This window comes from Sinocyclocheilus grahami, unplaced genomic scaffold, assembly GCF_001515645.1.
Source record: "Sinocyclocheilus grahami isolate Dianchi unplaced genomic scaffold, SAMN03320097.WGS_v1.1 scaffold250.1, whole genome shotgun sequence".
Taxonomy (NCBI): domain Eukaryota; kingdom Metazoa; phylum Chordata; class Actinopteri; order Cypriniformes; family Cyprinidae; genus Sinocyclocheilus; species Sinocyclocheilus grahami.
In genome coordinates, this window is record NW_015505429.1 from 1,697,077 (window position 1) to 1,724,663 (window position 27,587).

General features: G+C 36.7%; 3 protein-coding genes across 3 annotated transcripts; 1 reads left to right on the forward strand and 2 right to left on the reverse strand.

Moving 5' to 3' along the window:
- Window positions 1-2,270: 2,270 nt before the first annotated feature.
- On the forward strand, window positions 2,271-3,723 carry LOC107598374 (vesicle transport protein SEC20-like). Its single transcript, XM_016289682.1, has 6 exons — window positions 2,271-2,361; window positions 2,666-2,758; window positions 2,827-2,918; window positions 3,026-3,130; window positions 3,208-3,326; window positions 3,410-3,723. The coding sequence occupies exons 1-6, from the start codon at window positions 2,278-2,280 to the stop codon at window positions 3,604-3,606; spliced, it is 690 nt and encodes a 229-aa protein (XP_016145168.1). The 5' UTR covers window positions 2,271-2,277; the 3' UTR covers window positions 3,607-3,723.
- Window positions 3,724-7,688: 3,965 nt separating this feature from the next.
- LOC107598375 (homeobox protein Nkx-2.5-like) lies at window positions 7,689-9,385 on the reverse strand. Its single transcript, XM_016289683.1, has 2 exons — window positions 9,040-9,385; window positions 7,689-8,290 (listed from the first exon to the last, which is right to left on the reverse strand). The coding sequence occupies exons 1-2, from the start codon at window positions 9,383-9,385 to the stop codon at window positions 7,689-7,691; spliced, it is 948 nt and encodes a 315-aa protein (XP_016145169.1).
- An 8,535-nt stretch (window positions 9,386-17,920) lies between these two features.
- On the reverse strand, window positions 17,921-24,224 carry LOC107598361 (stanniocalcin-2-like). The gene is made up of 4 exons (XM_016289669.1): window positions 23,929-24,224; window positions 21,786-21,928; window positions 21,475-21,530; window positions 17,921-19,624 (listed from the first exon to the last, which is right to left on the reverse strand). The coding sequence occupies exons 1-4, from the start codon at window positions 24,065-24,067 to the stop codon at window positions 19,252-19,254; spliced, it is 711 nt and encodes a 236-aa protein (XP_016145155.1). The 5' UTR covers window positions 24,068-24,224; the 3' UTR covers window positions 17,921-19,251.
- Window positions 24,225-27,587: the final 3,363 nt, after the last annotated feature.

Consider the following 27,587-nt stretch of genomic DNA (forward strand, 5'->3'; position numbering starts at 1 on the left):
CATCCTGAAATGTATATTTAATTTACTTGTGCTATAGCAACTCAAGGCATAACACTGTCTCGCAAACACTGTACAGTCACTGTGTATTAAAGCATCTGTTAAATGCCAGAGTACATTTGTTGTTATATAATCATAGATGTTTTTACAGCAGTCGCCTCACAGGAGTCAGTCTGTTAAAGCTAGCAATGAAGTGAATAAATGTAAAAGACAGTGGCATTAGGAGTACGACTTCTAGGGTTACTACACTCTCAGAAAAAAAGGTACAAAAGCTGTCACTGGGGCGGTACACCTTTGTACCTAAACAGTCCATGTTAGTGCCTTAAAGGTACATATTAGTACCTAAAGTGTACATATTAGTTCCTAAATGATACAAAAAGTGTGCCTTCTGAAAAGGTACTGCCCCAGTGACAGCTTTTGTACCTTTTTTTCTGAGAGTGTATAGTACACTATTAATATAGACTAATGTCGCTTGCTTTATAAAAAAGACTTTAAGTACTTGACAAACAGCACGTTCTAGTCCACGGATACAGATCCTTTTTCTGAATGCCGTGGTTAATCCCGTTAGACAGGTTCCTCTGTATGAAAAACCATCACTCACTAAATGAGGAGCATGGAGATCAATGAAGCAAGTGTGGAAAACAGGTCAGTGCAGACCACTAATGTGTCCACATTTGCTTTAATTAAAGATTTTCAAATAATAATGTAACGATTAGAAAGCTATGGTCATTCTGAAGCCTCAATCTGTTTTAGCCAATGCGAGCATACGATTAGACTTATTGCAACAAATGTACATTAAATGCTGAATTTTGAAAGCTAATTGTGGTCTTATTTTGGTCCCATACACACTTCAGTCCATGGGTTAACAAATGTGAATAAGTCCCTCTAAGCCCCTCTAATTATTTCAACAAAGGAGCACACAGTGTCAAGAAAGGGTCAAGGACAAAAAGGTTGGGGGTAAATGAAAGAACTGCAGAGGGTTTATGAGTTAATGAAAAGATCATATTAGCCTAATTAAATCAGAAAAATGTCAAACTAACATGCATACATTAAATTACGTTTTTACATCTTGTTTTTATTTGTTTACCTGCATGTCAGTGTGACCATTAATCGAGATCAGAGAACTGTGAACATGTGAATTTATTAAAAATTATTAAAATATTAACATGGTATAGTTGACTGAGGGGTGCTTAAATTCAGAGGCGTGGATCACAAATTAATTTATTTTTATTTGTTTACCTGCATGTCAGTGTGACCATTAATCGAGATCAGAGAACTGTGAACGTGAATTTATTAAAAATTATTAAAATATTAACATGGTATAGTTGACTGAGGGGTGCTTAAATTCAGAGGCGTGGATCACAAATTAATTTACCTGACATTTACCTAGCCATTCGATATTGTGAGTTTTCAAAGCTAAATGATATGACACACAGTAGAATTTTTGAGAAAGGAACATTTAAAAGAGAAAAAAAGAATCAATAAACTGCATATAAATCATTTACTGCTAATGTGTGAATCACTTGTAATCGTGTAATCCATAATGTAACTGTGATCCAATTATGAGCATTTTAAAATGTAATATAACCAAATTACAAGTACTAATATTTTGGAATCTGATTATGTAATCCAGATTACATGTGTTTTGTTACCCAGCACTGGTTTTGAGTCAACTCTCCAAAGTATGTTTTGCGGTTATTTTGCATGTTTTAAACTAAGAAAATGTTTTTCTCTCTGAACTAAAATTCCAGGATAGTTATATCAGACAAGAGTCAATTATATAATTAAGGCAGATTTCAATTGGTTGAGATGTGCTCTCTAGAGTGTTTATCACAGTCGTCAAGCTGGGGCAAGTCCTCACACATATTTGAATGTTATAAGGTTATACAATTGATTAATAACACAAATTATTTGTTGTTTTCAAAATTTGGCTGAAACGCATGGGCTGTTTAATGGCAGGCTACATTGTGACAACTTACCCCACACAGTGTGAAAATATGCCCCAGGACTGCATTTTGTAAAATGTCCATATTTAACTGGTGCATCTACCCTCTATATTCAGGGTAAAAGTGTTGATAATCAAGCTGATAAACTGCATTTTAAAGCACTAAAGCATATCCTAAAAAATCAAACAAAAAATAATGAATGCCTTCAATTTTCAACATCCTTTACAGTCTATGGTTAACATTCAGTCCTCAAACAATAACTAAACAGGAGTGTCACGACTTTTATTTTGACATCGGCAGTGAGTGTACTTCCGGAAGTGCTCAGACTGCAGCGATGGCATCCTCTGCAGATGTACACATCCGAATATGTGAACAAGAAATCATCAAGTATGATTTAGAAATAAAAGCTCTCGTTCAGGTATTAATGTTTTATTGTTCATATTTATAAAACTTAAACATTACGATTGTTGTCATATTAGTGTTGTTTTGGGGACAGTATTAAAAAAAAAAAAAAAATAGAAATGCTGATGAAATTAATGAATTACAAGGACCATAAAAAGCTACTAAGTGACGAATGGCATTTTAATGTTATTATGGAAAATTAAGAATTTTGTCGTTTGTTAGTGCCATGTTAAATGATCATTTTTATGTGTCTTGCTAAATATTCTTCTCCTGTAACTAGCTGCACATATTGATCCATATCATGTTTTCAAACATTGCAGGATGTGAGTGAATGCACAGGACCACAGAGCAAACTGACAGATTTCAATTCACAAGTAAAAGAACAATTCTGCAATCTTAGACAACGGATTCAGGTGAGAAACAATGTGTGCACATTTGCTGCTTATTAAGCGAATTCTAAACTTAAGACCTTTTTAAACAGGATCTGGAGCAAATGGGAAAAGAACAGGACAAAGAGTCTGACAAGCTGACCCTACTCAATAAAGCAGAAGGACATCGGAAACAGATGCTTAGGTTCTTCTCAGTTTCAATGCATTTTATAGAGTAATGCACAGTTTGCATTATTCAAGTGGAAGGAGTGCAGTGTAATTGGTCTTAAATGAAGAGTGTTTTTCTTGCAGTAATCAGACGGCTTGGAGGAAGGCCAATCTCGCCTGTAAACTCTCCATTGATAAGCTGGAGAAGGAAGATTTGTTCAATTCAGAGGACATGTCGATAAGACACAGGTGAGTTCGAAAGCAGCATTTTTTCACTGAAGGAGGTTTTTAATGCTACTTCCGATCGCCTGAGTTCATTCTCGCAGAAAGATGACCAAAGAAAGCCTCGCTCAGACCTCCAGTGGCATAACAGAGAGTCTGATGAGCATCAGCCGGATGATGGCACAGCAGGTTCAGCAGAGCGAGGAGACCATGAGCACATTAGGTGGGCATCCCGCAGGTTTTCCATTTTTATCCACGTCTGCACGCTGGGAAACTAATGCTGTATTGTTCGTTTAACTCCTGTAGCGACGTCTTCCAGGACCGTGCAGGAAACTAATGAAGAGTTTAAAGCCATGACAGGAACGATACAGCTGGGCAGAAAGCTGATCATTAAATACAATCGTCGGGAACTGACAGACAAGCTGCTTATTTTCCTCGCTCTCGCGCTCTTCCTGGCCACGGTCTTGTACATCCTGAAGAAAAGACTTTTTCCTTTCTTTTAAATACTGACCAAAGTATGAGCAATGAATATGATTCATAAATGATAAAAGAAGAGAAAGGCACCTACAAGCCGTAAAAACGTTTTGCTTTCCTTGTGAAACGGTTGATCATGTCATGAAAATATATATGACCAACTAATTTGTCTCGTCATTTTGTTGCCGTCATAATTTATTTTCATACCATAACACTTTTTGCGCTTAACTATAATGCTTCATATATTTATGATAACGGTATTATTAAGAGTACCATAAAGAGACATTTTCTGAAGTTAGAAATCTTGCAAAAGAAGTGAATTATGAATCAAATCTCTTCATTTTAAAACGTTTTACAGTGTAAGCCGAGGATTATTTCTTATGAGAAACCTGGAATTACAAATTTTGTGTCATGGGTTTTTAATTAGTGATGTAGCTAAAAAAAAGTATCTAATTGAGTCTGGTATATCAAAGTTGTTCTAGATTGGAAAGCCTGAAAGTTAAATATTCAAAGTAGTTTAGTTTATGTGCACTGCTGTTCAAAAGTTTTATTCTCTTCAAAATATATTGAAAATAATTCAAAAATATAGTAAAAACAGTACTATTGTGAAATATTATAAATAACTGTTTTATGCTGAATACATGTTAAAATGTAATTTATTATATTATGTGGTGGCAACGCTGAATTTTAGCTGAACAAGTACTCCGGACTTAAGTGTCACATGATCTTTCAGAAATCATTCTAATATGCTGATCTGAAACATTAATTATTATTATCAGCGTTGAAAAGAGTTGTGCTGGAAATCTTTTTTTTATATATATATATTTTTGATGAATAGAAAGTGAAAACATAAATGTCTGTCTCTTTTGATCAATTTAATGTGTCCTTGCTGAATAAAAGCATTAATTGCTAACTCAAAACCTTTGAACAGTTGTGTGTTTTGATCTGCATCGTATCAATTTATTTTCTCATATGTGACCCTGCAGCACAAAAGCAGTGTTAAGTCGCTGGGGTATATTTGTAGCAATAGCCAACAATACACTGTATGGGTCAAAATTATAGATTTTTCTTTTATGCCAAAAATCATTAGGATATTAAGTAAAGATCATGTTCCTTGAAGATATTTTGTACATTTCCTACTGTAAATATATCAAAACTTAATTTTTGATTAGTAATATGCATTGCTAAGAACTTAATTTGGACAACTTTAAAGATGATTTTCTCAATATTTAGATTTTTTTCACCCTCAGATTCCAGATTTTCAAATAGTTGTATCTCATCCAAATATTGTCCGATCCTAACAAACCATACATCAATGGAACGCTTATCTATTCAGCTTTCAGATGATGTATACATCTCAATTTCGAAAAATTGACTCTTAAGACTGGTTTTGTGGTCCAGGGTCACATTTGTATTACATACAGTTAATCTAATTTAAGTCTTATTTTTATGAAAACTACACATAATGTACTTTTTAGGATAAGCCTTCACGGTTTAACAGTCAGCCCTCAGTTTTGAACCCATGCTACACAGCAAAATCCCCAGAGTTAAATCAACTCTGCTCAGAGTACATATTGTCCCAATCTACAGAGTGTTAAAAATAACACTGAAGCCGAGTTAAAGTTAATGGGATACTTAGGCAATTAATTAAGTAATGATTGAGCGTTAGTAAAGAAAACCCGCTGTTAACAATGTCGAAGATGAACAACTTCTGCTCAGGCTTTTAGACATGAAAACTTTCCACACAATCCTCAACAGTGGTAACTCTGCTTCAGTGTTACTATAACACTCTGTAGATTGGGACAATATGTACTCTGAGCAGAGTTGATTTAACTCTGGGGACAGTCAGCCCTCAGTTTTGAACCCATGCTACACAGCAAAATCCCCAGAGTTAAATCAACTCTGCTCAGAGTACATATTGTCCCAATCTACAGAGTGTTAAAAATAACACTGAAGCCGAGTTAAAGTTAATGGGATACTTAGGCAATTAATTAAGTAATGATTGAGCGTTAGTAAAGAAAACCCGCTGTTAACAATGTCGAAGATGAACAACTTCTGCTCAGGCTTTTAGACATGAAAACTTTCCACACAATCCTCAACAGTGGTAACTCTGCTTCAGTGTTACTATAACACTCTGTAGATTGGGAAAATATGTACTCTGAGCAGAGTTGATTTAACTCTGGGGACACTGGAGGCTGTCACATGGACACCTACAGTATGACAGGCAATTTAGGTGAGTTAAACTCACATCCCGCGCAGTGATGAAGCAGCAGCGGGACAGAACCAGAGTATCACAGGGGGAAAAGCTCAGAAAAGCCATGGCCATAATCAGAGCTCCGCTGATAAAGAGGCATGCGACCCTGTCTTTGCTCCGATAAGACCCGGAAAAGCTGATTATTCCATCCCTGGTCTCTTTCTCGCTCTCTCTCTCTCTCTCTGTCATTCTCCTTCCATTGTGGCCGGAGGACAAGGCCTGTTATTTTTAGAGATGTGCGTCCATGTTATCTGACTTGTTCTTTTCAACGCCTCTGAAGAGTGGGCCACTATTATTACTGTGTGACCTTTCTCTGTACATCTCAGTGGCCCTGTATTTGACTTGAAACGACAATCATTTCCACAGTAAGCTTGCTATTGTAATATATATATATTTCAGCTAGACGCTGGCTCAGTTGTAGGTAGATGCAGTGGAGAGGGGGAATTGTACTGATATGTGTGGAGAGGCCAGAGAGATGCCCGAGGGCAATCTATTACTCATTTTAAGTGGCAGCAAATGTGGATCTCCTTCCCTCCTCCATCCAAGTCTTTGCATGCGCAGCCATGCACCCTTACCTCTCCATGTCAAGCAAATTGTGCCATTCTGCACACTAAGCAGAGCACTTTTGTGTTGTCAATCAAGTGTGAAATCAACCTTTGCAAGAATAGCATACAAAAAAAAGTAAATGGTCTAGGTTTGAGCATCTGTTGCGATCGACCAAAAGCATTTTGCTGGTGGATGCGCGATTAGAGAGTTTAGTTTAACTTAAACTCAGCTGCACGTTTTACTCTGACGACCTGACAAATCAAATCACACGATACAGAAAAATGATAAATGCTGAATTAGGCCTTTTTGCAATCTGGGGTTATTTCTGCAGGTTTACAGCGCAAGAATGAACCTTTAATAAGTCTTTATTAAATATTATATTTATTTAAAATCTTTTTTTATTTGATTTACACGAATAAGTCATAGAAAAGTAGGTATATCTCAGGTTCACCTTTGGTAAAACAGTGACCCCGAAAATGTTTAAACTTGCAAAATCGTGTTTAGCCAAAATTAAGGTATAAAAAAGGGTAAAACAACAACAAAACACTTTAATGGAAAATATCGATGAAGTCGTCAAGGCCTACAAATAAGGAACAGGAATAAGATAACTTTTATAATAATAAAGTGTTTATCAATTTTAGGAATGTAATTTGTAAATACAAATATAGTTTTAATTATCCTACACGTCAAATATCAATTATTAGTACTGTTTATGCTAACATTTTAATAGTTATTCTCAAACCAAATAATAACTGCATAGGCTACATTCTTGAAAAGCCTTTATTATTTTCTCTTAAAAGGTTTACATATCAGACTTACACAAGCAAATGAATAACAACACCTTAATACGAGCCGTATTCGTGCGGTACTTTCTGGATATTAACAATAGTTCATTAATTGTTGCGCATTATTGGTTACAGTTAATATGAATGGTCTATTAATTTTTGATAAAAATGAGACTGGCCTTGAAAAGAAAAAAAGAAAGATAAAACATAGGAACTTCTTTCGAGATTTATAAAAGCCTCATAATACATCTGGTGAAAATGATAAATAATCTACCTATTCCACGTGCGGTTTATCTCTCATAATTTAACTCAAGTGCAAGCAAATTATTCAGACATGTTTTTAAAGAAAACGATGCGTCGGCTATACGGAAAAATAGCTATTAAAGCATAAGAAAGAATGCATCTTGCATCTGACAGAGCAAAACCATCACCGGCCCGCATTCTGTCTATTCAAATAGTAATCATCAATTATGAAAATATTATTTGAATATAAATGTCCATACATGCAATTCAAGTTCTTTTTTTTTCACCAAGCTCGGATGCCGTGTAGTGAGGGAACCCCGCTGCTGGACTGAAACGGAGCCTGCACGTTATTTAGATCCCCGACTCCAAAGTTGATGTAGCTGCTGTTGGACTGTGAGGGCTGGATGGAGGACATGCTCGACGGATAGCTGCAGGAGTAGTTCGTGTTGCCCGGACTCGGGAAATTACTAAAAGCAGGGTAGCTGTTGTAGGTGAAATGATTGATCCCCACATTGTAAGAGGTGTTGTATGTGGAAGCGTCGCCCAGGCACGGCTTTCCATCCCGAACCAAAACCGGCACCGAGATGCGTCTCGGAGGAGCGATGCCCACCATCTCCAGGGTCTGGTCCTGACGCTGCCTCTTGCACTTGTAGCGTCTGTTCTGGAACCAGATCTTGACCTGTGTGGAGGTGAGTTTGAGCACGCTGGCTAGATGATCTCTCTCAGGTGCGGAGAGGTATTTCTGCTGTTTGAAGCGGCGCTCCAGCTCGTACACCTGCGCTTGAGAGAACAGAACACGAGGCTTCCTCCTTTTCCTCTGCTTGGGTCGATCCGCATCATCCAGCTTCAGATCTTCACTTGGATCTTCCTGAGAGCAGCTGATGTCTGAAAATGGATGATTTATTTCATAGATGGGACACAGATCATCAATATAATAACACTTAGGCCTACGTTTGTATCCAATCATTCCATTTAGAAATGAAACAATTTCATTTCTACGGTTTTTTTAATTCATAGGGACTAATAAGTGACCTTTTCGCTGCAGGTTGTAACCTCTTGGGAGGTTTGAACCTCTTGGATTTTACTTAAAAAATGTAAAACATAATTTAAAACTTTTTCAACTTAAAACATTTTCAATTTCAGTGAGTTGAATTGTATGCACTGCGCCGTTTTATCCCATCATACGTTCTTTAAAATAAAGGTTCCAAATGGAGTTTTCGCAGCGATGACATAAAACAACTATTTCAAATTCCCTAAAGAACTTTTCTGAACAGTTCTTAAAATAACCATTTTCCCTAAGTGTGAGGCACATTTTATTCCGAAGAAGGATCGGTGGATGCTAAACTTTCTCTATGGATCCTAAGATATATAAAGAAATTTAATCATGAACTTTGAAAACGGCAGCTTTATTAGCCTACTAAAAAACGTAATAAAAATAACTAAAAAACTACGGAAAATGTACAATTATGGTAGTCTAATTAGTGTTAGAATCAATCTAGACACGTGCGCATATTTAATTGTTTTTTTATTTAACTCAATATTATGAGTTATTATGCATTTTTCAGCCAAGTTTTTAATCATCATGAAACGCATCTTTAGTTTCCAATAAATGTCCGAGTCTTGTGAACGCTCACCTTTTTTCTCTTTGTCTTCAAACGTGTCGTCCGTCTTTGCGTCTTTAACATAGTCCATTTCTAGGAAGTTCTTCCCATAAAAGGCAGCGGTACCGAAGTTCAGAGAGCTGTTTTTGTTGCCTTTGTCGTCCTGAAGGTCTTCGCCGAACAGAGAGACTCCGGATGGCATTTCCATGAACTGCTCTTGTTTGAAAGTGGACAGCATGCAGGATGAGGTCGGAATAAGTGCACTGTCCAGCCGCTGAGACATGTCCAGAGAGACCAAGTCCTCCTGATTCTGCTCCAGGTTCAATATGTCCCGCACTGAGAAAGGAGTGGAAGTCATCTGGCTGGAGAACATTGCCATGGAATGATGGTCCTCTTGGGCGACCCGGTTGGCATTTATCAGGGGTGCCTAGTCGTTTAATGAATAGGGTAAAACTTTTGTGTTTAGAGGTAGCCTATAAACCCACGCTTATGTTTCTAATAGAGCCCTCATAACACACTTTTGGGGTGACTGCATGCTGTAATGAGGCAGGGGGCATGGCTCAACATTTCAGAGCTTGTCATTGGCCAAATGAGGCATAATATTAAAATGACTTGTGAGAGTTCCATACAAGTCCATGCATATAATATCCACCAATTATAGCAACTTTACTAACACCAACAAACATTGCTGCTATCCATATTAATCTTGCTATTTTTTAACGTTCGCTCGGTGTTGCCTGTTTTTATTAGTTGCAGTGCTGCAATTCAAGTCAACGCTTTATTATCAAGTGAAGTCTGTCAGCTCTGAGAGAGATGGATTTAAATAGATAGATAGTATATATTTATGTAATGCCATGTCAGCATCAAAGGCTATTTGAGATGGATTTAAATCATCCCTTAGCTACTAACTACGAGGCTGCAAATGTCCCTTTTGGCTTGAACTGGCACTGAGCGCAAGAGTGCGCACTCGGTTTGTTTGTTTTCCTCTTAATTGCTTAATCCAGAGGAAACTACAGGCCAGAGAAGAGTTTTCTCCAAGGGATCAGACAGTGCCATTGCTGGAACCTGAAACCTGCAATGACAAACCCAACTGTCTACCACTGAAAGATTCTGGTGCCACTGGGTTTGTTATCAAGACGTGATAACAGATGACAACAAACCAGAAACCCACCCACGCCGAACAGCCGCATGCAGCAGAAGAGCAACACATGGCAATTCATATAATAATAAAATATAGATCTGTGTGGCGGAAATGATATAATACAAAAACACATATAGCCTACAGATTAGACTTAGACATCTGTGACTGATAGTGTGATAGTTACAGATACCAGTTTGGACATCTTTTATTTTATACTTTTGAATAAATTTGTAATTATCATGTAATTATATTCATGTAATTATAATAAAAAAATTATGTAACTATATATATATATAGGCCTATACGTTCATTTTAGATCAAATATTTTGCGTGCATTTTCTATTTAAACAATGCATTTAGACGACAGACAATACAGTAGACAATTGTAGACAATAGGCCTACAGAAAGGCTACTAGTTTCTTTATTTTCTCATTTATGTTAATTAGTTCTAATTAAAAGTGTTTATTTCAAATTGAAGTGAATCTGCATTTATTTCAGTTTTATTTAATCAAATAGGCTCGTTTTGGACATTTGTGATCATTCGGTAATACCAATGTTACACTGTCTGTTACACGTTACTCAGCCTATCAGTTACTGTAATACATTACTGTAATACATGCTTAGTGACTCATCAATAATAATAATAAACTAACTACAAGCTCCTTAAAGCAATTGCATATTAAGTAGTTAGTTCCTATATGTTAAAGCTGTAATTACACTGCAATATGGACACTAGTCCAGATTTTTGGCAGCAGCATTGGACAGTGGTGCCGTTCCTCTGGATATTAGTCATCGTTTGTGCTTGTGCAGAGGAGACAGACAGTATTATCGTTTATTTGATCTCTAACGGTTAATGCTGCAGAGTAAATGGTGCTCGTGTCTGCACTAGACCTTCATGTTTATAGTTTTGGAGAAAATCAGTGCGTCCGAGTCTCAGACAGGCGTTTCTGATAAATGAACGCGAGCACTTTCCTCTATGAGCGAATCAACACTCCCTTATCCGTCGCTGCAATAATTGGTGAAATAAAGTAAACTGACTCCGCAGCTTATGGAAACTGCTTTATATCACGGTGATTTATGAAGCATCTCCTCCACCGAGCGCCACTGCAGTCAGTGACAGTCCAACCCGATCTCATGAAAGTGCGTATAAATAGTACGCCAAATAAAAACGAAAACTCGTGGTATTGATACGCAAAAATTTATTTGGCGTGTATATGCTACGCGATGGGTGGGTTTAGGGTTGTGGGGTAGATGCGTATCATATGCACGCGAAAACTGCGTATTATATGTACGCCAAACACATGCGTATCATATGAACGCCAAAGTCAATTTTTGCGTATCGATACGTGCAAATGTTTCTGAGAGTTTACTACGGTTTTCTGAGACAGAGCTTGCTTGGAGCACAGTCGAATAATTCGTCTTGTTTGATGCATTTCTGAAATAAATATTATGACAGACTAGTCATGGTCGAGAGAAGAAGAGGCACAAACTCCCGCAAAGCAACTGCGTCTGCAGGTTTATCTTTCAACAGCGCATTTGGAGCAGATAAAGAGTTGGATAACGTTCTTGAAAACTTCCTGTAGGCCGACCTGTTTAGGAAACGATGGGGCAGAGGGGTGAGATGGGTGTTATCTAAATGAGTCTGCTGCAGTGATGAAACCACAGAGCTCTTCATCCCTGTCAATCACTTGCACATTTAACACCTCCTGAAGGAAGCTCATGCACGAGACCTGGCTGCATGCGTGGGGATTTTTAATGGATTTATATTTAATCTAACACGTTTTCAACACTTAATTTAAGGCAGCTGTGTTTAGACTTGCTTCAACTAAATATGACCCGTGCTAAATGTCAAGACTTATTATAGAATTAAATATTCACAAATGGTTTTTTTATAAATAAAAAAAAATCATTATGTAAAATTCAATTTCATCGTGTAACATTAAACACTGGATTATGTGTGCAATTAGATAGGCCTATATACGTTTATAGCCAATTAAGGAATTGTGCTTATCTTTATTTTGTATCAAGAATCAACCCGATCTCATGAAAGTGCGTATACATAGTACGCCAAATAAAAACGAAAACTAGTGGTATTGATATGCAAAAATGGACTTTGGCGTGTATATGCTACGCGATGGGTGGGTTTAGGGTTGTGGGGTAGATGCGTATCATATGCACGCGAAAACTGCGTATTATATGCACGCCAAACACATGCGTAGCATATACACGCCAAAGTAAATTTTTGCGTATCGATACCACGAGTTTTCGTTTTTATTTAGCGAACTATTTATACGCATTTTCATGAGACCGGGCTCCAAGAATCCGCTTTTCTAGGCTAGCCTACTTTCTTGCTTTGCTACGTTTTACAATTTTTTTGTAATGTGTTTATTCGTGGATTTATCCAGTAATTTTGACGACATAATTGATCCTGCGTCGGTTAAATTATTATAAACACTGCTTTAAAGTAGCTATAAGAAAGAAAAGCTAAAATGTCTTTTCATGTGTAGTTTTTGTAGGCTAGTCATTACTTATTATTACAATGATTTAAATGTTTAACTAGCCTAAATTAAACTATAAAAGTCTTTTAAAAAGCATAAATATAATGCATTTGTGTAGTTCATCCCTAAAAGTTAATGCACATTATTAATTCATGCCAGTATTGAAGGAAATTAAAATAAAAACTACGAGGTTGAAGTTGCAAAACAAAACAAAACACTGTAAAATCAGATGTGGATAATCTGTAATATTGCACGAAAAACAAGAAGAAAATCATTACGGCGATTCAGAGCTGTGCGTTTAGTCATCACATCATTTGTCTCGCATGTCTCGGGGAATAAGAGTTTTCTTTATGAACTCATGTTCACAGCTTTGGCAGTGGATTAGTCGGGCAGACAGGAACATGATTGCTCCCGATGGGAGTCAGATGACCTGCTCTCCTTTGGATGCCTCAGAATAGTTTTGACTACTCGCTCACACTGAAACATGTTCATAAGCTCATATTTCAAAAAGACTTTGTCACTATATTAATCATAATTAAAGAGGGCTTTTGCAGCTGGTTGCTCCCGTATGATTTCACAGACCCTCCTGCAGCTGAGTTCATGAGTGCCACTGGATGTGGAGTTTATAGTCTCTCTATAAGTGACTGTTTTCCAAAAAACATTCCCTGTTCAGAAGACAGAAGCTCCACACTTTTTCCATAGCACTTCATTTTTTATAATCTTTTTCTTTAAATCATTTTATTTTACAATATAGCTAATGTATAACACTTATTATGTTGCCTGTGAAATTAAACTACATTGTAGCACATTTGCTAATCTAGACTCCTTTCTGTCCTGAAGTTTTGCAGAATCTGCCTCCTGGGGGCGGATTTGAACATAGCAGTGATATTGCTGCCTCTGTTTCATTCATTCCTGTATTACAGTCAACAGAGTATAGACATAAGTAATAACCTCTTCACAAAAACAAACACATGTCTGTCTTGCAGTTATATTGGCAGAAATATGTATACTTATCCGATGCTTAAAGTGATAGTTCACCTAAAAAATTTAAATGCTGTCATCCTTTACTCGCCCCCGTGTTGTTCCAAACCTGTATGACTTTCTTTATTCTGCAGAACACAAATAAAGCTATTTTGAAGAATGTAGGTAAACAAACAGTTTTCATTATAACTCACTTCTATTATAGACTAATTGAGAAAATAGAGTTTTTCAAGGTTCAGTGAAAGTGAATGGCTACATATATTTGGTCAGAATAACAAAAAAGAAGCAAAGAACATTGCTGTTAAGCTGTTTCATAACTCAACTTTGATATTTTAGGCTGCCTTCTAGTATAGGTAAGCATCTGAATTCTTCCAGGAAAAATGAAATCCAAAATTTAAATCCAATTTAATTAAATTTAAATTGAATTGAATTTAATCCAAAATTTAGTAAATCTATAAAAAAGAAAACTAATAATTTTGTGAATTACACTGTTAATTTTTAATTTTGTTCAGAAAATGTTTATTCATTGTAAAAAATTCTCTAATTCGTATTCATATTCTTTAAATATTATATATATATACATACACACACACACACACATATACATACATACATACACATATATATATATATATATATATATACTGTACACACACACACACACACACACATATATATATATACTGTATACACACACACACACACACACACATATATACATACATACATACATACATACATACATACACACACACACATATACACACATATATATATACTGTATACACACACACACACACACACACACATATATATATTTGTAATACCACTGATGCATAAGGAGTTCCTCTATATATTTTTACAATGTTATATTTGTTCATTTTATATTTATTTGTGTTTTATTACTTATTCTTATTTAATTTTGTTTGTGAAACTTTACATGCAGATTTGATGCAATTTTATATTCCTGTAGAGGTTCTATCCATTCTGTCTGTTCAGACACCTGTTGTTTGATGCATTAAAAAAATACAAACACATTTAAGCTATTTTTTTAATGCAAATTGAATTTTTTTTAAATTAAGTTTAGGCTTACTCATGAACAAATATGAAACAAAAAGAACAAATGTCAACCCTATTTTACAAGATATTTTTCAAATAAGTCACTCCAGTTACTTTGCTTTCCCATTTATTGACTGACTCTGGTGTCGGCATGTTGAGAAATCGGGAGTAAGTGCAGAGGTGTTGTGTGCGCTGTGTGAACATGATGTTACTGTAGTTCTAGAATGTCAACATGCATTTAGGCCTACTAATCTCACTTGCACAAAAACTAATCTCACTCACACAAAAACCATCCGCCTAGAACGGCTTCCGCCTACGACAGTTAGTGGAAGTGAGAGAAAAGTGTTTATAACATTTTAAATATGAATTTTTCTTACAAAAACATATCGAGTCGCTACAGGAGGCCTTTATGCACTCCCATTTTTGGGTGAACTAACCCTTTAAGTGTTTTTTCTTTAATTGCTAATGTGACCTTTTTACACCACAGACTGAACAAAAAATAATCATTGCTAACTGGTTGACCTAAACTGGTATTATCTAATTGTGTAATTAAATATAACAGTTGAATAATTTTTGTTTAATTTTAATCCATTGCTTCCCTTCCTATCAAAGTTATCTGACATTTTAAAGATGCTTTTTTCTGACACAGTTTAACTCGAGTTCTTGTCATATTTTATTACCATTTTCTAAACTATAGCAAATAAACTGTGATAATGTGAGAAATTTTGAAGGTGCCTGAATAATTTTTGGTTTGACTGTAAGTCCCTGGTTTGTCCAGATGTTGCAGGATGAAGTGTAGACCCAAGCAAACTGCAGGAGCTCCAGCAAGGGTCCAGTGATGTTCTTCAATTGACCACAGAGGTTAGGGCAACAGGTCTGTAGACATTATGTCCTATGATTTTGTGTTTTTTGGGATAGGGATTGTGTGGCTTATGTGATATTAAGTTTATACAACAGTTCGATGGCACAAGTGTGTAAATAAATAAGAAACCACAAAACATTCCATGTGCGGAATGAATCCTTCCACCACGGATACAAATCTCAAGTTACCAGTTTGAAGCCGAAAACATTAGAAAACGTCAATTTAGAACTTTTTAGAATTAGAATTGGTTGCTTCATTGAAATCTTATTGTATTATGTAGAGCAGAGAATTATCAGAGGTGTGTGTGATTACCTGCATTTGATACAGTATTCATTCTTCAGCTCAATATATTCACAATGAAACAGTTTGAATGTCCGCTGAGGAAAGCGATATCTTTGTCGTACTAGCCTTTCATCCGTTGAGGGAGATTTTCGATGAAAACACTGCTCAATTAATTTTCTGATAGAGTCTTTACGATGTCGAAAAGTTTAAATAACTTCTTATTAGTTATGGTCCTTTTCAAAATAAAAGTCATTGCCGCTGACTCACTCATTAAAACAGTCGCCATCTAATGGCGGAACAATGTAAGAAAAATGACCATCACTACAAACTGGGCTGCGTTTCCCAAAAGCATAGCAAGCCAAAATTGATCGTTGAACCATTGTCACCAATGGAGCTACGATCAACTTAGGCTTACCATGCTTTTGGGAAAGGCAGCCCAGGCCGTTTCTCAATACCAAATATTATTATTAAATAATACTATTATTAAATAATAAAATGTGTGTTTTTCTGTAAACGTTTTATATACAATATACTGAATATTTAATTCTAATATATTAAATTATATTAATTATATCAACTATCATATAATTTATAATAAAATTTGCGCCCGCACACACACACAGTCTATATAGACGTATGGGCATATTTAGCCACAATTAGCTGATTTAAAGCCAAAGCCAAAAAATTATTAACAACGATCACAATAAAAAAAGTTATAATAATATAATAAATATATTATAAATACATTTCTAAATACTCACTTTTGTTGTGCTAAAATGCTGTGTGTGAAAAAAGAAAATCCAGAAAGACACATCTGAGTAAGAAATGAGCTTTAGTATTTATTTTTCCTAAAACAATTGGAACACATGCTATCTGTACTGATATGGAATCTATTATTCAATGTAATAGTTGTACACAGATTTTTTTCATTTCTTGTAACAATCTAAAAATGTTTTCCAGGTTTAAACCCAAAGTTGATCACATTTTTGCCCACATGTTCATTGGAATACCTGAGTGAATTAAGAAGATGATTGGTCAAAGTAACTACTGTTGTCTTTAGGCTGATGAATAGCAGAACTGTACAGGCCATTCCTTATTCTTAAACCAACAATCAGCTCCGAACATTTTATTAACCAATCACGTGGCAAGGACCCAAATCAAGTCAATTTAGAACTTTTTAGAATTAGAATTGGTTGCTTCATTGAAATCTTATTGTATTATGTAGAGCAGAGAATTATCAGAGGTGTGTGTGATTACCTGCATTTGATACAGTATTCATTCTTCAGCTCAATATATTCACAATGAAACAGTTTGAATGTCCGCTGAGGAAAGCGATATCTTTGTCGTACTAGCCTTTCATCCGTTGAGGGAGATTTTCGATGAAAACACTGCTCAATTAATTTTCTGATAGAGTCTTTACGATGTCGAAAAGTTTAAATAACTTCTTATTAGTTATGGTCCTTTTCAAAATAAAAGTCATTGCCGCTGACTCACTCATTAAAACAGTCGCCATCTAATGGCGGAACAATGTAAGAAAAATGACCATCACTACAAACTGGGCTGCGTTTCCCAAAAGCATAGCAAGCCAAAATTGATCGTTGAACCATTGTCACCAATGGAGCTACGATCAACTTAGGCTTACCATGCTTTTGGGAAAGGCAGCCCAGGCCGTTTCTCAATACCAAATATTATTATTAAATAATACTATTATTAAATAATAAAATGTGTGTTTTTCTGTAAACGTTTTATATACAATATACTGAATATTTAATTCTAATATATTAAATTATATTAATTATATCAACTATCATATAATTTATAATAAAATTTGCGCCCGCACACACACACAGTCTATATAGACGTATGGGCATATTTAGCCACAATTAGCTGATTTAAAGCCAAAGCCAAAAAATTATTAACAACGATCACAATAAAAAAAGTTATAATAATATAATAAATATATTATAAATACATTTCTAAATACTCACTTTTGTTGTGCTAAAATGCTGTGTGTGAAAAAAGAAAATCCAGAAAGACACATCTGAGTAAGAAATGAGCTTTAGTATTTATTTTTCCTAAAACAATTGGAACACATGCTATCTGTACTGATATGGAATCTATTATTCAATGTAATAGTTGTACACAGATTTTTTTCATTTCTTGTAACAATCTAAAAATGTTTTCCAGGTTTAAACCCAAAGTTGATCACATTTTTGCCCACATGTTCATTGGAATACCTGAGTGAATTAAGAAGATGATTGGTCAAAGTAACTACTGTTGTCTTTAGGCTGATGAATAGCAGAACTGTACAGGCCATTCCTTATTCTTAAACCAACAATCAGCTCCGAACATTTTATTAACCAATCACGTGGCAAGGACCCAAAACAATTCTTTTCGTAGCTATAGTAAACAATAATTCACCCATTTCAATATTATTGTCAGTAATACCCTGAGCTATGTAGACTTAACCCAGTTCCTGGGTCTAAGGCCAGTCGACTGCAATTCCAGCTTCTGGCTCTTCTCAGTGGCTCTGGGAGAAAACTGCTATTTTTTACTTGGAAACACCAGCGGCTGACTGTGGACTTGGCCAGAGCACAGGCAGGCCTGCTTTCCATGAGACACTGTGCGCTAAAGTTGTTCCTATGTTCAACTAATCTGTTTGGGATGTGAAATGTAGCACACACATTAGACTTAAGCGATACTATCAGGGCGCTTTATCATACTGAGACGTGAGGCAGCTAGAAGTTTTTACTATCATACATCTGCTCGGGTTCCACAGTTCATTTTGGGGTAAAGCCTCTATGTAATATTCTCAAGGCACAATAAGCTTGTTACTGGACGTTGTTTTGACTTCGCTTTCCTTCTAAGAAGCACAGAGCGTCGTACTGTTTGTGCTAGACCTGGACTTCAATCCTGTACAGCTTATATTTAATCAAGTATTTCAAATAACAATTACACACATTTTTGAAACAAGCAAACGTATCTTACATATCTACAGTCAGATGTGTAATTGGTGCAATAATGTAACTAGTACAACAGCAAGCACTATATTACATATAGTATATCGTTACTGAATATGGAGGCTATATTTAGACGTGTTTATATAAATATAGATATACATAGATTTATATGTACATGTTTTATATTCAAATGTTGCATGAAGCATAAAATAAATAAACAAGGTGATTGATATGATTTGCAAAATAGAGATGCTGTATTAGAACTAAAATAAAAGCAATTCTACAAAATTAACAATCTGTCCTATAATATGGAGTATCAAAAAAGTTGCACCACATTTACCCTGCAAAATGTGCTGGAATGACTGTGGAGATGTGAGGATGGATGGGTTGAATTAAGAGGTCTGCTGAGTCTGTGAAGTGGGGAATTGGGGTGTCATGGTCAGTTTAGGTGATCCTGCTATTTCACCTCCGAATGTCGCTGATCTTTGAGTGTTCCTGCTCGGCGGGGCCGGCCTCTAAACTGGCGCGGCGTGGGCCTTGGCTCCGACTTCTTGTGTGGGAACTGAAGCCGACCTTGCCGGGTTTGTCCTTGTCTCCTGTTCGAGCGCTCTTGTGGTGCTCGGCGTCTGACTGGGAGGAAAGCGCCGGGCGTCGCTCGAGGCCGCCTGATGCTGGAGCGGCGGTGATGGATGTACAGATGCTCAGGCTGTCGCACAGAGCGCCCCAGTTCTGCTCGCACTGCAGACGCACGCTCCGCGTAATGGCTTCCTTCACCTCCTCTCCACAGCTGAGCAAGATGTTCACCAGCTCGACGTATGGCCTAAGAAAGCGGGATGATAGCGGTCAGTCCAGGCCTGGTTCTACGGGGGTGCTAAGCACCCTCAAACAAAATCAATAGCACCCTCAGTTAAAGCTGCATTAATGGCATTTCATTGCAGATTTGGCAAACTATCCATTGCGTTATGGTTTGGGCTCTGGAGATTGATTTCTGTTTGCAGCGTTGAGCAATGTAGCCAATCACAGACATATCTGTTGATTTCTTGAATCAGAGGCTTTAAAGATACAGTAGAATCCACTCACCACTCAAATCACCGGAGTTTTTGTTCAGGTATTGTGTTCAGCACGAATCATCTCATTATAAAAAAAATGTAGACGCGATGTAAATAAGAGATTCATTGTGCAGCATAGAGAACATTGATTAAAACGTGTCTTTGTGAGATCGCGATGAACTAAGATGAGTGACAGCTTTTTAGTGATTATAAACGGAGCGCTCTTTGCACCATAGCAACGGACGCCACTAATATATATAGATATTAGTGGTGTCAAACGATTAATCGCATCCAAAATAAAAAATTTTGTTCACATAATATATATGCGTGTACTGTGTATATTTATTATGTATATATAAAAACAAACACATGCATGTATATATTTAAGAAAAATATGTTATGTTTATATATTAAATATATATAATATAAATTATATGAATGTAAAAATATGCATGTAAATATTTTCAAAATATATACTGTATGTGTGTGTCTTTATATATACATAATAATATACACAGTACACACACATATATTGAGTAAACAAACTTTTATTTTGGATGCGATTAATCGCGATTATTCGTTTGACAGCACTAATATATATATATATATATATATATATATATACACGCACATGCATACAGCATATATATTTTAGTGCTGTCAATATTAGCGCTCTAATGCAGACGATTAGTTTTTTTTCAGTTTAACTCAATTCAATTAGTAGAGACTTTAAGACCTGAAGTGGGTCAGAATAGGTAAAGAGAGATGCGTCAGATCAGATGAGTCTCACATTCAGCAGCGGAAGCTCTTAAAGAATTAGCAGCCGAAAAACCTAATAATCAGCTGCTGTGATGTCTATTAATCAAAGATCAAAAGGAAATCAATAACTTTTGTAGCTTTAAGGATTCATCTATTTAATTTATAATTTAGTGTTTTTAACTTTATTCAATTTCTGTGTATTTCCTACTTGCTGAAGGGCACAGGTAACTAAATATGACATTTATTATAATGGGTTTATGTGAAGATTGTTTTAAGTTCACTTAAATTAGAAGTTATTTTAAGTAGTCTAATAAATGTTAAAATTGATAGCTCTTGTGATGTTGAATGGCTGTAGTCAATGGTTAAATATCAGGGGGGAAAAACAATTTCCTAGAGACATCAGTAGTATTGGTATCAGTGATACTGGCCTTCAGTCATAAAAAAACATGCCATTATACAAATATTACAGCTATACTGTCTTTATGTTGTTTCTACATTAATGTGAAGATTGAATGTGAAATAACTGCAATGTAAAAGTATTTTTAAAAACTTTAATGTTAGGTGAGATATATATATATATATATATTAAGGTTGGAGCACCCTAATTTAAGTAGCACCCTCAGTGATTTGATTCTGGAGCTGGGCCTGTGTCAGTCGCGGTTAAAGTCAAGCGGGCGAAAGCTTGCCAGCACTGCTGCTCTACTTCAAAATGACCGACTCTGCTCCCTGTTGTCCTCATATGTTCATTATAGGCCAGTGCTGGAAAAGACACTGCAATGACAGTTTATGTCGCTGTACAGTGACTGTGTGGACCTTTCATGAAATGCAGCTGCTCCTCAGACTCAACACGGAGTGTGATTAAATGAATTAACTAAACTTGTGCCTTAAGCCGTGAGCCATGCACTTCAGTGCATCCTTGATGAAGGACTTGCCCTGTGAGTGTTTAAAACAGAGTCTTATCAGTCATAAACAGCCTTTCTTTCTCTGCTGGGATAACATGGACTAATAGTATGACTGTTTTTGCTAGACACACATCTTGAGACCGCGTTATAAGCGTCTCTGCTTCAAATCCACCTGCACCTTGTGAAACACGAGCCAGGCTGGAGGCGGTGCCAGTCGCTGGGCCATCATCTGGACGCATCTGAGGGACATGAACCCCGTGGGTGACTGGGGCAACCATGTGCTTACCTGCGAGTCGAACTTGCCAGCATTGTGCAGGAAGGTCATGCAGATTTCCTGAAGGCCCCGGATTTCGCAGGAGTTGTTCTCGAAACACTCGAAAACGCCGCAGCCCACGTCTCCTGCGCTCACGAGACAGTGCTGGATCTCAGCTGCGGAGGATAGAAAGACAGAGCATGCTGTTTAAAGCTAAATAAAGAGTTTGCGTCACTCGATTTTGGCCGATCCAAAGCGATCTCTACAACAGGTCTATGTTTAAATAAGAAATAAAAATGCTTTAGAAATATACTTTGCATAACCTTTTACACATGAATGCGGAAGCCTATTTTCCGGCTTTGTTTCTTCTGTGAAAATTGAAGAACTGTATTTAGGGGACAAATTTAGCTGAGAGCGCGCTGTGGTAATTAAGGTATGCCATTAAAGTCCATCAAACTGGGAGGCATCTTGCAGTAACCGCCTGAGATGTGGAAAAGCAAGGTTAACTGTATATAGGGCAGGACGAGATTGCTTTTACCTTGCTGAAGAGATCAGCAATGACTACTGAGATTCAGAAAAAGAACCAGGGAAATATAACAAGAATGTGAATCTTTTCGACTTGAAAAAGCAATTCTGATACACAAAGGAGCACTTTATTCGCTTATTTAGAGATTGCAAAAGCACTGATGAATGTTTGATACATTAGATCAACTCACAACTCATTGGCAGCAGTATTTATGAAATAGTTTGTGATGAGTCTGTTAGTCGTGTCCTACTAAAGAAGAGTAGTAAGAGAAAGGCTGCATGAACTGCATTAAATATTTAAGTTTTACAACTGCAACTAGAGGGTAAACACAAACATTATGTAAACTGGCCATTTAAAGACTTTAATTTTAAAATGAACAAATCCTGTGCAGTAATAAGACAAAAATGATTAAATATGTCATGGTATTTGCTCTAATGCAAGGCGTAACAGTTAATAAAAGTTACTGTGAAATTCAAACCCCATCGTGTTCCGTAAAAAAGCCAAAGTATAAAGCATAAATCAGTTCATGAAAAGTAAAAAGCTCTGCAAACTGCCTGCACTTATTATTTTTTTTATGTTATTTCTAGGGACCTCGCAATGGCTACTTCAATCCTCATGCTTTTGTAAAGAGATTAAATAAAAATACAGACCGACTGTCTATTTCTAACGTGACATTATATGAGCCAATCTAACTGTTAAACACATGAGCACAACAATGTCTGTCTTCACCAAAAGGAGATCATCAGAGCCAGATCATTCTCTGAATATCTCCCTTTTTTGTTAATGTTTGTGACAAAAGACGTGTGGTTATTATTTGAACACAAAGATTCCCAGATTCGAATTTTTGAAATGTTCTAAATGAAATAGTAGGCTATTTCTATTATACCTGAATGTTCTGATTTAGGTATTCCAAAAGCTTTTCGAGTTTTCCTAAAGCATTTCAGCTTTACAGAAAACAGGTTTTTAAGGTCTTGTATATGAATACTACCCAATATCAGTGTAAATGCATTGCAGTGGATCTCTGCTGATGGAGGTGCACAGGTAAAGTGAGGACGTGTGGATCGTGCGTGGAATCACACAGTACTGAGCTCTTCTGCTGTAATAAACTAGACTGGGCCAGTCCCGTGCAAAAGTTGAAACGATTTGATGCCTGACATCGCTGCTGTATTTCATTGTCATAATGCACGGGATTAAATTGCCTTTCTGCCGTGAGAACGGTTAAGTTTGACCCACCTAGTGCAACACGTAGAGCCATTGCATCACTCCACACTACAGGTTTAACTTGCTCGCCCGCACAATGCAACAAAAGTTGCGCACGTTTATATTTGATACTCTTTATAATGAGCACTTTGCATGGCAGTTAATAATAAAATACGTGCGTAAACACGAATCCACGAAAATAAGACGCACGCGCGAACCTGACAGCAATGTCACCGTATATCTCTGCCTACCTTGTGCCACGCTATTAATAGTTTACGAAGATATTGGATTTCTCTGCGTGTGCTCCGTATTTACGAGTTATCGTCTTCCTGCGTATTCGGAAAATGAGATGTGCATTGGTCGGTTTTGCGCTGAAATCGCGTTCTGACCGCACAAGACTCAGTCTGGAGCGCGATCGATCGCAGCTTCGCAACACTTGCTTTCTCTTACCTGTGTTCTGTAAGGAGAGACGTCCCTTCTGACTGGCCGGCTTCTCAGGGTGACTCTCGTGAACGTCAACGGTATCCGTTCCCACCAATTCCCCCCAAACGGAGACAAGCAGCAAGGCTAGTGCGCATTTGATCAACATTTCTCCACTCAGTTTGCGCGATAAATAATAACAGGCTGTCAGCGCGGGATCTGATGTGGAGACTGTCGAGATGACACAGGGAGCGTGTGTGTGAGAGTGGAGAAGGGATGGATGCTGGATATATTTCCCAGAGTCCGGGTGTCAATGTGGATGAGGGAGTTAAGCAGGTGTTGTCAGTCGCGCTTCCCGACCAATCAGAAACGCAGACCACCACGTCCAAGTTTTAGGGGTGTGTCTGGCGAAAGTTGTCTCTACTTGACATAAACTAAGCTTGTAAAATGTGCAAGGGTGGGTGAGTATTTACTCTACAAACGCTTATTGGGCATCAGACAGCTGTAAGGACAAGAGCACGCGAGCCTGTGATTATAGGTGATTATTGCTGTTAATACTGTAACTGATGGATTTATAGAGGAGCGAATATGACTCAAATCTAAAAGGAAGCGTTTATGAAATGTTGCATTTGCAATGCATGAATTTCTAGATATCTAGTCACAAAGAACTCCATATCTGTAATAGGAAATATTTTTCATGAAAGAAATAAAAACAAATTGCACTGACCACTGCTGTGACTATAGCTGTTTCAATTACACAAAATATATATTTGAAAATTTAAGCTTAGCATGTTGTGTTCACATGCTGTTTATATAATAGAAGCATTACATAGAGTGCAACTAAATAATCAATTCTTTATAAATCAGTTGGATAGATATAAATACTATGTACAGTAAATACATGGAATCTATTAAAACAATGTCCACAATTGACATAATATACACAGTGTATGCTCCATGATCTTAATAAGTATGAAGAAGAGGTAGAAAGGATTTGAGGATTTCCAAAAACCCTTCTAAATAAATAAATATGGCACTGACAGGGAATGGCACCTTCTGTTCTGCTTGCTGCTGGTATATTGGTGACCCAGCAGATGAACATGAAAAAAAAGGAACATAATGATTATGTGAGTTTTTACTTTGCAGTTTTTGAAAACTCACCAGTCGACACAGCTAATTATATAGTCCCGCTGTCAAAATGTGCTCCACGCGGCGCAGAAAATGGGACAAATTAGCTAATGGATGGCAGGGATTGCATCATTCAAACCACCCCCGCTAGGCAGCTGCCATACACAGACAAAGCAACACAAAAGGCATATAGACATGTGTGCACATCTGACTGTGACACACACATGCACAGCATATATAGGCACGCCGCTGAATCAGAGCTTTGATGTTATTAAGCCTCATTTTATATTTCTTGCAATGAATTCTTAGATCAAATCAATCCCATAACTGCGTTCACTAGTAATCACCCAATTATGAAATTTTGATAATTACATAGAACACATCTATTTTGATTTACTCTTTGGTGACTATGGTTTATGACAATACTCTGATGGGATCCAATTCAAGCCATGCAAATCTATTGCAAATGAGAGATATGCCTCAAATGGATTGCAGGCCATTCTCATGGATGTGGTACTACTAAGAAACTGTCAGTATGGCAAGCTAAGTTATCACTCCTAGAATCTAATTTTATTTGATTAATCTTTTTTTATTATTATTAGTTGTACGTAATCCAGTAGTGACTAATAAGTATTTCAGTTTCACAATTAACTGTTTATTAGATACATCAGTTAAGCCTCTGCCATTTTAGGATGTCTGGTCTTATTTTGTATAAATTTACTTTGTTCTATATTTTATACAGGTTTATTGTCTGTATTTTACCCTATATGTTGTGTAATAATGTGTTGTTTTAATTGTCATTTATTGGCTATTTAGTTATACTAATAGTTAGACTAATAGTATAATAGTATACTAATAGTACTAATAGTTAGACTAATAGTATACTAATAGTATTTAGTTTATAGTTTTCTAGTTACTATCTCCATAATAGGCAAGCACATTTTTTATGACAATATAACGTTACCAGTAACATTTCGTTAACATTTTATTTTAAGGTGTCCTTGTTACACCTAAACAATAAATTATGTATAATTACATGCAAGTAACCCTAAGCCAAACCCTAATCCTAACTCTAACCATATAGTTAATTAATATTGCTCAGTACATAAATGTATAACTACACTGTAACATGGACACTTTAAAATAAAATGTAACCAACATTTCTTATCTCACTAGTTATACTTGCATTTTACTTGTTATATGTAATTACTAGTGAGAATGGTTACTTAATATTTCAAATAAATTACTTACTATTGTGATTACAAATTTTATACCAACAACTGGAATAGTTGCTAAATTAGGTGCAGCAGTTACTACTATCAGGACAGAATCTAGTTAGGGCTGCCACCTTCAGCAAGGCAAAATAAGGGACACCCTTTCACAACCCCCAACCCCCCACCCCCCCCACACACAGAAACAAAAACAAAACAAGGACACAAATAATCAGTGAGGGACTCATACCTCAACAAAACAACAAACCATGAGAAAACATGTTCAAGTATGTAAACTTCCAAAATATATATGACTTAATTTCAAGCAATAAATGTTACAACAGCTTGCCATACTGAGAATTGAGAATTTCATGTGCGGCCACCCGTAGGCGAAAAAATAGATGAACAGCGCTGAAGCTGCAGACAAATATTTGGACAACACACTCTTGTGCTGAGAGGAGAATAAAACATGGTTAGACTGTCAAAGCTTTTTTATAGGCTATTAAGCACTTCAAATGTTATTGGCAAGATTATTCACAACAGAAAGCCTATAAATTAAAATCTGGTATTTTAGTTCTCTAAGCTTTGCTTTCCAGGAAATGAAAGAATGAATGCTTCTGTGGCTTCAAGGGATGCATAATGTGCCCATACTCTGCTATATGGCATTCTGGCGAGACTCTGTGTGTTGCTTTACCTTTTTGGTGCGGTGGTTTAGTTTGTGCAGTGAGTCTATAAGTCAGAGTCTGTAAGAAAGCCAGTCCATGATGTGCACACACCCTCGGTATCCACCAATCAGCATGCGTTCACAGACCGCAACCTCGTAATGACGCGTGTCACCACAGACGACTGGAGCGCCGAAAAGGGTACTGATGGTTTATCCATATATTTTGTACTTCTGTGATGCCTAAAAGCGTGTCTCAAAGAGAGAGAGAGAGAGAGAGAGAGAGAGAGAGAGAGAGAGAGAGAGAGAGAGAGAGAGAGAGAGAGAGAGAGAGAGAGCGAGCGCACCGTGGCAGCCCGAAATGTGCTATTACTGAACGAAAAGATAGCCTATATTTATTTTAATGCACTTTCAACATGACGTCTACATCATAATTTAAAAGAAGAGGTGCAGTCATCTGGCATTATCAGATGCCTCTCAATAATTAAAGGCAATCACATCCGCATAAACGGGGATGAAGCAGACCAAAACCATGTATAAAATACATAAACATCTCTCAGGAGGGTCTTTAATCATGCTGTAATTTATGTCTTGCGTTCAGTCACTGTGTTGCTGGAAAATGCCAGCCTTGCTCACAGATTGCATGAGGCTGTCAACAAGAGTGCTTATTAATTCTCTCTTGGCAGTGA